Source organism: Diaphorina citri, unplaced genomic scaffold (assembly GCF_000475195.1).
Source record: "Diaphorina citri unplaced genomic scaffold, Diaci psyllid genome assembly version 1.1 scaffold1474, whole genome shotgun sequence".
NCBI lineage: Eukaryota > Metazoa > Arthropoda > Insecta > Hemiptera > Psyllidae > Diaphorina > Diaphorina citri.
The window spans coordinates 1,108-11,362 of NW_007378900.1; the positions used below are offsets into that span (position 1 = coordinate 1,108).

The 10,255-nt window shown below is 39.7% G+C and overlaps 1 protein-coding gene across 1 annotated transcript in view; it reads right to left on the minus strand.

Annotated features, from left to right (window-relative positions):
* Positions 1 to 10,255, minus strand: part of LOC103516056 — an 11,198-nt gene extending 943 nt beyond the window's left edge. The window contains exons 1-3 of the mRNA XM_026828570.1: positions 10,225 to 10,255; positions 9,621 to 9,703; positions 9,052 to 9,217 (exon numbers count right to left, since the gene is read on the minus strand). Of these exons, the coding sequence (XP_026684371.1) occupies positions 9,052 to 9,217; positions 9,621 to 9,703; positions 10,225 to 10,255 (280 nt within the window). The remainder of the gene's footprint in view (positions 1 to 9,051; positions 9,218 to 9,620; positions 9,704 to 10,224) is intronic.

The following is a 10,255-nucleotide window of genomic DNA, read 5'->3' on the forward strand; positions in this document are numbered from 1 at the left end:
ATCTAGGCGCACGGCAGTGCGCCAGGCCAAGTTCCGGCCTGAGCACGCCAGTGTGTATATTACACGAAGCATTTCGACGCATTTTGACCCCTATCGTAACTCCGTCAATTTTCAATGTAATCTCACGTAATGGACCATATGTTAACCTATAGGTACTTCCTTATTCCTGCGAAATTCCGAAGTTCTAGCCTTACCGGAAGGTGTAGAAAAAACGGTTTGAAAATCGCTAATTTTACGACTGACTCACTCACTCACTCATCAAAATGTTGAGGCACTTCCCGATGTCGTAGAAGCTTGAAATTTGGCAGGATGGTAGGTCTTGATGAGTAAGTAAAGGGAAAAATCTGAAATTCGGCAAAAGTTGCACTTGGCTCCGCCCACAGGACCCCTATCATAACTCCGTCAATTTTCAATGTATAATCTCACGAAATTTGGAACCATATGTTAACCTATACTTCCTTATTATACCTGCGAAATTCCGAAGTTCTAGCCTTACCGGAAGGGGTAGAAAAAACGGTTTGAAAATCGCTAATTTTACGACTGACTCACTCACTCATCAAAATGTTGAGGCACTTCCTGATGTCGTAGAAACTTGAAATTGGCAGGATGGTAGGTCTTGATGAGTAAGTAAAGGGAAAAACCTGAAATTCGGCAAAAGTTGCACTTAGCTCCGCCCACAGGACCCCTATCATAACTCCGTCAATTTCCGATGTAATCTCACGAAATTTGGACCATATGTTAACGGTTAACCTATACTTCCTTATTATGGTATGTTATTTAAGGAATAAATCGAAAAAATCCGAAAAATTAGGTTTAACCCCCACCCCTGGGGGTTAAACCTGTGTAATTGTTGCTCCTTTGAAATTCTATCAAGTGGGGTATCAAATGAATTGTTTCGGTGTGGACAGTCTATTTATGATGTTTACAACAACAAAAAAGTGAAATTGCAAAAAATTGCCCTCGTAGGGCCCCCCACCCCTGCATGCTGAGTAATTGTTGCTCCCTTGAAATCCTACCAAGTGGGGTATCAAATTAATTGTTTCGGTGTGAACAGTCTATTTATGATGTTTACAACAAAAAATAGTGAAATTGTTTGTTCGCACCAGCTGTTCTATTGCAAATTTTGCAAGATACAGTGAGTGAAACAAATTTGGAAACACTAGATTTTTGAAACTCATCCAAGACAAGGTGCACCATGGAGATATATCAAGGTACACAACATTTGACACCAGATATGGTGCAACTTGCGTTGCAAGCTGTTCTACTGCAAATTTTGCAAGATACAGTGAGTGAAACAAATTTGGAAACACTAGATTTTTGAAACTCATCGAAGACAAGGTGCACCATGGATATATCAAGGTACACAACATTTGACACCAGATATGGCGTTGCAAGCTGTTCTACTGCCTCGGTGGTGTAGTGGTCAAGGCGCTCGCCTGGTAAACAGGAGGGCGTGGGTTCAATCCCAGCCGAGGTATGGAATACCAACATTATTCTTACCGTTTTTATTATTATTGGATACTAGGTATTACCTGTACCTAGTATCCAATAATAATAAAAACGGTAAGAATAATGTTAATACATAGGATGTCTAATATAAACCTAACAAATAATAGCTGTTCTATTGCAAATTTTGCAAGATACAGTGAGTGAAACAAATTTGGAAGCAAATTTTGCAAGATACAGGGTGTGAAGCAAATTTAGAAACACATCTTGACCCATTTTCTGGGGCTGTTACACTATTAGAAACACAAGTTTTGTGGAACTTATCCAATACATTTATTTTATTTTATACTCGCAAGTTTCCATTTATTGGTTTTTTAGAACAATTCTCTCAATCAAATAAATATAGTCAACAAATGGTATACCCATCTGTAAAAGCCGGAGCTTGTGCCACGCATGGGGAAATTATGACCTTAGCAGAGAAAATCATGTTGAGCCATCATCGCCATCGTTTGACTGTAGTGTACAAGCACCTTAACAATCCGTCAGTCTGATACCATCAAATGAGAAAACCAACAGCCCAAGTCAAGAACAAAACAGTCAGAGGAGGACAGGATAGGAGAAAGCCAGCCGTTCCGAGAACGAACCTTAGGCTCCACCTAAACAAATAAGGATTTCCTATGGTTCAGTACGTACAGGCGCTATCTCGCCAAAAGAGGAGAAACGGGCTTTAGAAGAGGAAAAATTCCAAAACGAAAATATGACTTGCCTTGCACCCACCCTGTCTCAGTGCAATAGTCCTAAACTAAAATGGACGCGGCACATCAGGGATCAGGAAGAGACCGCCTTAACATAATAATAAAACCCACCCTGTCTAAATCCCTTCCGGAAAAGTCAGACTATGGCCTTGACGGGGAAGCCTATTATATTAGTCCTATTTGAGCAGGATAAACACGGTATATTACTATGTAACTATGTAGATTCTATTGTATTATAAGACTGGGGGGAAATTAATGTTCTATTTGTATAAGGGGGGGGATGATGTCATAGAAATGAGACTATGAGAAAATAGGAAAATATAGGGGAGTGAGTAAATAATACAGTCTGATATTAAAAGTCAGGGGGATTTCCCTAGGCTTCTATCACCCCCTTATGTTCTTTACGTTCCTTACCCTAAGGCTCATTTCACACTGAGCGGATTTTTACCGCCTGCAAAATCCGCGATTTCTTTCACACACAGCGGTTTACATTTACGTAGGTAACACTTCAAGAGATTAAAAATTATTATCAATATTCCTTACATCCCAACACTTCTAATATGACTAGGTACTACTGCAGCAGGAAAAAAACCGCGATCGCGGGTCTAAATTTCTGCGGACGTCTAGCGGATCCGCAGGGAAAACGCGCGGATTTCACTAGAATAGCGCTGTGTGTGGAAGGAGTCATAAACACTCATTGACTAGGCGGAAAAAAACCGCGAGAGCGGAATCCGCGCGGTAAAAATCCGCTCAGTGTGAAATGGCCCTTAAGGTCTTGATTTCTCTTTCCAATATCTTAACAGGGTGTATCACAATTTTATTAGAGGGTCCCCATTTAATTAAGAATTTAAAGTTGTCCAGTGTCGACCCTGCCTCCTTTCAAAATTTGCCCCAAATTTCAGCTTCTCAACTTAAGCCTTTCCAAAGATAATCAGCCGTTCCGGTTCCGGGACTTTATAAACAATAACATCCTGTGTATAAATAAGAAAAATAAAAACGGGTCGAAAAGAGCGTGATATTTTTGTGGGCGTTGAACTTGAAGATTCAACTGTATTGATTTATTTTTGCTTCATAATCAATAATGGCTGTTTATAAGCTGGAAATTTTGTGATTGGTCTGCTGTGATAAACAAAAAGTTATCTTATAAATTATGTACCTACCTATTACTTATTTTTACATTCACAACTTCTTGCACTTAACTTACTTGGCAAGTTTTTTTCCCCTCCAATGTTCTGGCTTAAAAAAAAAAAAAAAAATACTTGCCAAGTAAGTTAAGTGCAAGAAGTTGTGAATGTAAAAAAAAAAATATTAAGGGAAAATGGTTCTCCGTGGACGGAGGTGACCTGGATTTTGGAAGGAGATACAGGTTAAGGTGAGAGAGGACAGGCAACTTGGACCAAAATAAAGATCTCAGAACAATTGAGGGCCGAAATTTTTGGAAAGGAACTTGGCCTTATTTTTTACATTTATGTTTTTGGTGGGATTGTACTATTCAGTAAATCTGAGCATCTAATGTACCTATCTATGTATATCAACTTATTTTACTTTTCAGTACATCTGAGAATCTCTGAACCTACTGACTGTGCAAGTCAGTAGATTTTTGATTACATGTGAAGATCTACAACCCAATAAAACTCAGTACAATGTGAGGGGTATTTAGGCCTTAGTGTGTGTCAAAAAGCTCTGCTTCAAATGAGGACATACCTATCTATCATTGAAAACCAATATTACCTAGTTCCCCCGGATGAGGTTGATGGTGGTTCGCATCCAAGTCGAGTCAGGAAATTTATCGTGTATGAGGAAGGGAACAACATTTGTGACAGATACATACATAACCCAAGTCCATTCAGCCAAAAGGATGGGTCGATTGAGCCAATAAAGATGGGTTTGTGACAGGGATGCTCAACACAATTTAAATTATTTCCAATCCTTCCGCAGGAGATTATATGGAAACTCTGAGAATTCAACGTTTATATTGACAGAACCTCAGGTGGATGAATCAGCGAATTATCACGTAAAATAACGTTTAAACAAAATGTACTTATCTCGAGTTATCATAAAAATTGATAAAAATTCTGCAATAATTGATATGCGTTATGCGTTCTCAGAAAGACTCAGTTTACTCATCAATCAATTTATCGTATCTGAGTTTCTTATTCCTTAACACTTGCGAGCATACCGGGCAGTACCATATGGTGGGTCCCGGGTTGGATTCAATACCAGCCTTGAGGAGGAGGATTTGGAGCAGTCCCGCTGGGTAGAGCCGCTCCATAGACGAAAAAACGGAGTTGGTGTTGTCGGGGAAAATTTATCATCATCATTGTTGCGTTTTCGTAGCCGAAGGTTGCTCAGATTCCTCTAATGACGTTCCTCCATTCTTCTCTATTCTCTGCCATTCTCTTTATTACATATGTATAAGTAAGTAATACAACAATTTATTTGGTCCTCATTTGAAGCATAGCTTTTTGATACACACTAAGGCCTAAATACCTCTCACATTGTACTGAGTTTTATTGGGTTGTAGATCTTCACATGTAATCAAAAATCTACTGACTTGTACAGTCAGTAGGTTCAGAGATCCTCAGATGTACTGAATAGTAAAATGAGTTGATGTACATAGATAATAGGTACATTAGATGCTCAGATTTACTGAATAGTACAATGAGTAGCGGCGCATTGCGCGGTTGAAGCTGCTCACTGGTGCGTATCATGCCGCTCTTAATGACAGTCCCTACCTACCTTCGTCAGATCGTCGTGTATGTGGTGTAATACCACTACTATCTGAATCTGGTGAATGGTTCTAGTACTAAGTATTGTCTGAGTTTTCTGAGAAATACCTATTAGATTGTTTGCTAAAAGATGAGTGTTTCACCGCCGTTTTTATTTCGTAGCGATGAAACAACTGCTACATGGGACGCTTGTGGTCTGTGTCGTAGCATGCCCATCCCGTAGTATGCCCCTCATCAGATGGACGAGAAGAGACACAATACTTCCCATTTAGATGCTAGGTCAACACGAGAACACCAGAAAGTAACCCGTTGAAATATTTGCAATCGAAAAACGAGTATGGGTCAACACGGGAACACCAGAAAGTAACCCGTGATTCTAGATTCTGCTAGAATTGCTAGATGGAGTAAAAGATGCCACACATACAAGACTTTGGAATTGAAAAAAAGCTCAAATACAACACGAGAGGCTAAATCAACATATTATGTTTCGATATCAGTCGAACTTTAAGCTCAAATCTAAGAAACAAAGCCAAAAATCCGTTTCTTTTATTAGTTTTATTAGGTACATTTCATCCTCAATTTCTAGGTTTCCTACATAAAAATTTCATTGATACCTGATTATGGTGATATTACTGGCCCTAAAAGTTTTAGCTGTCTACGACAGTCGAATTCGAGGTGTATACTTGATCCAGCCACAAGGAAACTCAAATAACCCCGGTTGCTACATTGCTATTACTCAAACATTACTGGAATATTACTCAGAAAACTCAGACAATACTTAGTACTAGAACCATTCACCAGATTCAGATAGTAGTGGTATTACACCACATACACGACGATCTGACGAAGGTAGAGACTGTCATTAAGAGCGGCATGATACGCACCAGTGAGTAGCTTCAACCGCGCAATGCGCCGCTACTCATCTAGGCGCACGGCAGTGCGCCAGGCCAAGTTCCGGCCTGAGCACGCCAGTGTGTATATTACACGAAGCATTTCGACGCATTTTTACCTCAGACCCACTACTCACTTTCAGACCGCGGTCTCACAAAACTAGGTCTGTCAGACTGTCTGAACGTGTGTGGCGGAAAAGTCAGACAATCTGAGCGAGTGGAGGGGCTTTATAACCTTACAAACGGGCTTTACTTCCAAACAAACTAGGCCGACCGACAGTATGTAAAAATCGTATTCTACCTATAAACCTATTTAAAAACATAATTTCCCTCATTGTCGAAGCCTTTAATATAGTAATAATAATTACTATTCCTGTTTTTACAGCCTTTTATTGTAACGTCCGAGTATCCTTCTTCCTTTGTCGTTTTACGAGGTACAATTGTTTAATGCTACGGTTATACGGTTAGTCGTAATGTTAGTAGGTATACATAAGTATATTATTATTACTATTATTACATAGGACGTTTTTATTAACATTCTAGTATTATTAACAGCTCGTTTTTTTTTTTTTTTTTTTTTTACCCACCGCTATCCGCTTTGCCAATTCCTCTGTCATTATTATGTACAAGGTGTATTGGGACACTTCACAGAAACAACTGCTTAGACTCGTGTGGTCTGTGTCGTAGTATGTCCAATATACCCGTCTCATAGTACGTCCCCCATCAGATAGGCGAGAAGACACCCTATTATATTTTAGTGAAGTTATTCATTATTTTCTTTTTATTCAATTTCCCAATTATACCTGCTGGGTTAACAGGAGAACACTTGAAAGTAACGAGCGGAATTATTTGCAAATCGGTGAAACATTTGAAATATGGGGACAAATTTTTCGTTGTTTATGGGCATTAAGGGTTAATATTTGGGGCCTTCGGGAACTATGTATAGGGGCCGTCATTATGAGTTGATGAGTTCGACAGTTTATTAATAAATTGGACACCCTGTAAAAAATATGGCACACAAACTACACAATAGTGTTCCTCTCGTCATAAACTGCACTTAATAGTCGGGGAATAAACTAGGCCAAGAGAATTTATATTTTAATTTAACATAAAAACGTGCTGCTCACAATATCGAGTATGTTTTTTTTTTCATCAGGGCATCATTATTTGATTTTTCTTAAAATAACAACAGTTCAATTAAAAACAGCCCGCACCATCTTCGCAACCCAAACCTCTTGCCCACTGCACTTAATTCCTGTGCGGTACTTAATTATCTGCACTTCTATTCATCATAATAGATACTGCACTACTGCAGTCTAATAATAGTCGACCTAGAACGGAATAGGCAGCTTTTGAACATTAACAAAGTAAAGGAGACGAAGGAAGAGAGAGGAAGATGAAAAGGAGAAGAACGAGTAAAAGGAAAAGAGGAGAAAAGAAAATGAAGAAAGGAAAGGACATGAAGGAGGAGAGGAAAAAGAAGGTGAGACGAAGGAACAAGAAGGAAGAACAACACTGAGCAGGAAAAGGAAAGATGGAGAAAAGGAAATGACACAGACAGAAAAAGACATTAAAGAGGGTCAAGGAGGAGAAGAAATACAAAAGGAAATAAAGAAAAGAGGGGGAGGAGGAGAAGAAGAAGAACAAAAAAGAAGGAGGAGGAAAAGGAAAAGACAAACAGGAGAAGGAAGAGGGGGGAGGAGAAGGGAAAAAAAGACCAGAAGGGAAAGGAGGGAAAAACTTCAATATCCTGGAGCAAAAGGACAACATAAAGATTAATAATGTTTGTTTCTTATGTGACCCCCCAAAAAAAGGTGTTAGAACATTCTCCTTCTACAACCTCTACAAAGTCCATTATTCCCCCCCAAAATATCGAAGGGTCAAAAAATTTCATTTTAACGCCCTCCTTTTCCCTTCTTACCGTAGACACATATATGGTGACATTTTCCCAATAAAACAACATTAAACTTCGAGACACATCAGGGGGAGAGGCGGGAAAAATGCCATAAAAACCCAGAGGGCCGTAGGAAAGTTGGCAACGTTCTACTTTTGTGAAGTCAAAAATTAACGTCCCTGAATATTGAAAAAAAATCCCTTTAAAATGTAAATGTAAATGCAGTTTGTTTGTGTTATTATGTCACAACTTTGGTGCTCACGGCAGCATTGTAGGATTTTCCCAATATCTCAATAATCCTAAAATTCAATGTTTACCTACCATGCTGGCACCGGTCGCTATGCGCATTTATATGTCATAGCTACTCATTTTCCTCACGAGGCTGAGTGGGCCCCGCAACAGTCAGTCACGGAATCAATCATTTGGATGATACAAATTTCTTGACACCGCCGGGAATCGAACCCGGGTCTCCCGCGTGCAAGGCGAGCGCAGTGACCACTACGCCATGGGAGCTGACAAAAAATCCCTTTAAAAATGTTTTTTTTTTTTTTTATTTTGAAGATAGAGAGAACTGTAACAAAGAAAGTCTTATCGTCCCGAAATCGAAGAGAGGAGGACAGGTTAGGAGAAAGCCAGTCGTTCCGAGAACGAACCTTAGGCTCCACCTAAACAAATAAGGATTTCCTATGGTTCAGTACGTACAGGCACTATCTCGCCAAAAGAGGAGAAACGGGCTTTAGAAGAGGAGAAATGCCAACAGTTTAAAATATGACTTGCCTTGCACCCACCCTGTCTAAATCCCTTCCGGAAAAGTCAGACTAAGGCCTTGACGGGGAAGCCTATTATATTAGTCCTATTTGAGCACGATAAACACGGTAATTATATTAATATGTAACTATGTATATTCTATTCCAGGGTTGTCCAACCTTAGGGCACCCGAGGGCCGCAAGAGACCAAGGTAGAGAGTTCGCGGGCCGCAAAAACTCAACTCACGGGGGGGGGGAGGGTGGCCTGGTGTAATCTTTGTTCTCGGAACGGCTGGGTTTCTCCTATCCTGTCTTCCTTCTCTCTTCGATTTCGGGACGATAAGACCATAGCAGTTACAGTCCCCTCTGTCAAACCTCTTAAAAAAAAAAAATTGCATGTATAGGTGCTTTACTTTTCTGCTTAATAACAACCATCCACCAATCAGCCAGTGTGTTTATACAAACTTATAATACCAGGTAGGTAGTAGGTTTGAAAATTTCACCACGATAAAAGTACCAGCCTACTCCCCGAGACTCTTTAGTGCTTTGATCCATTCTAGAAATATAAACAAGCACCATTGATATACTTACTGGAATTATACACTTGATGTGAAGAGGACGGTATGGATCTGTGCAGAAGTTCAGTGAAGTTCCACACAGCTTTCATGTATTTAAGTTCCAATCGTTCGATATTCTTCATCGTGCAATTTGCCTTGGAAGTCCATAGGAGCTTGAGATCATCACTCAAGCATAGAATCTGAAAATTGACAATAATATTTGCTATTCATTCAAAAAATGTTATTGTCTTTGTGAATATCAAAAATAAATCAAATAAAAAGAAGAAAAAAATACATTATTTTTCCCAAAGAGGTTTAATAGAGGGAACTGTAACTGTCAAGGTCTTAAAGTGAATAGAGAAGGAAGACAGGATGGGAGAAAGCCAGCCGTTCCGAGAACGAACCTTATCTTCTTCTTTTTTTACACTTTTCCATTTTTCCAATATCATTTGGGGGTCGGAAATTCTCTCTTTTAGTTTTTTTTTTTTCTTTTACGAATCTCGTCTGGTTAGGATAAAATCCACCCCGGGCAGAAATGCAACCTGTGACCTAGCGCTTACAAGGCAGACGCGCTACCAAGCTAACTAGGCTGACAGCCATTACCTTGATAAGTCCTTGCTGCAGAGGAGATTGTTTGGGTAGCAATAGACAGTGAAACAGGGCTGTAGTTAGGTGCCTCTCATGAACTGAAATGAAATAATCAGGAGGTGTTTCTTAATTAGACTTACTTTATCGTGGACGAGGAGAAGAAGGAGGAGGAGAAGAAGGAGAAGAAGAAAAGGAGAAAGGAGGAAGAAAAAGACGAAGAAAAAAGGGGCGAACAAGAACTTCAACAAAGCTGGTACGGGGTTTCTTTGTTACAAATAGAAAGGAAGCTACTCAAGTAAAGTGACTACCTTTATACCTAAGAATCTTGTATTGCAAGAATAAGCCAGCCTAGTTAGCTTAGTTGGTAGCGCGTCTGCCTTGTAAGCGCTAGGCCGCGGGTTCGATAAAGAAAAGAGGGGGAGGAGGAGAAGAAGAAGAACAAAAAAGAAGGAGGAGGAAAAGGAAAAGACAAACAGGAGAAGGAAGAGGGGGGAGGAGAAGGGAAAAAAAGACCAGAAGGGAAAGGAGGGAAAAACTTCAATATCCTGGAGCAAAAGGACAACATAAAGATTAATAATGTTTGTTTCTTATGTGACCCCCCAAAAAAAGGTGTTAGAACATTCTCCTTCTACAACCTCTACAAAGTCCAT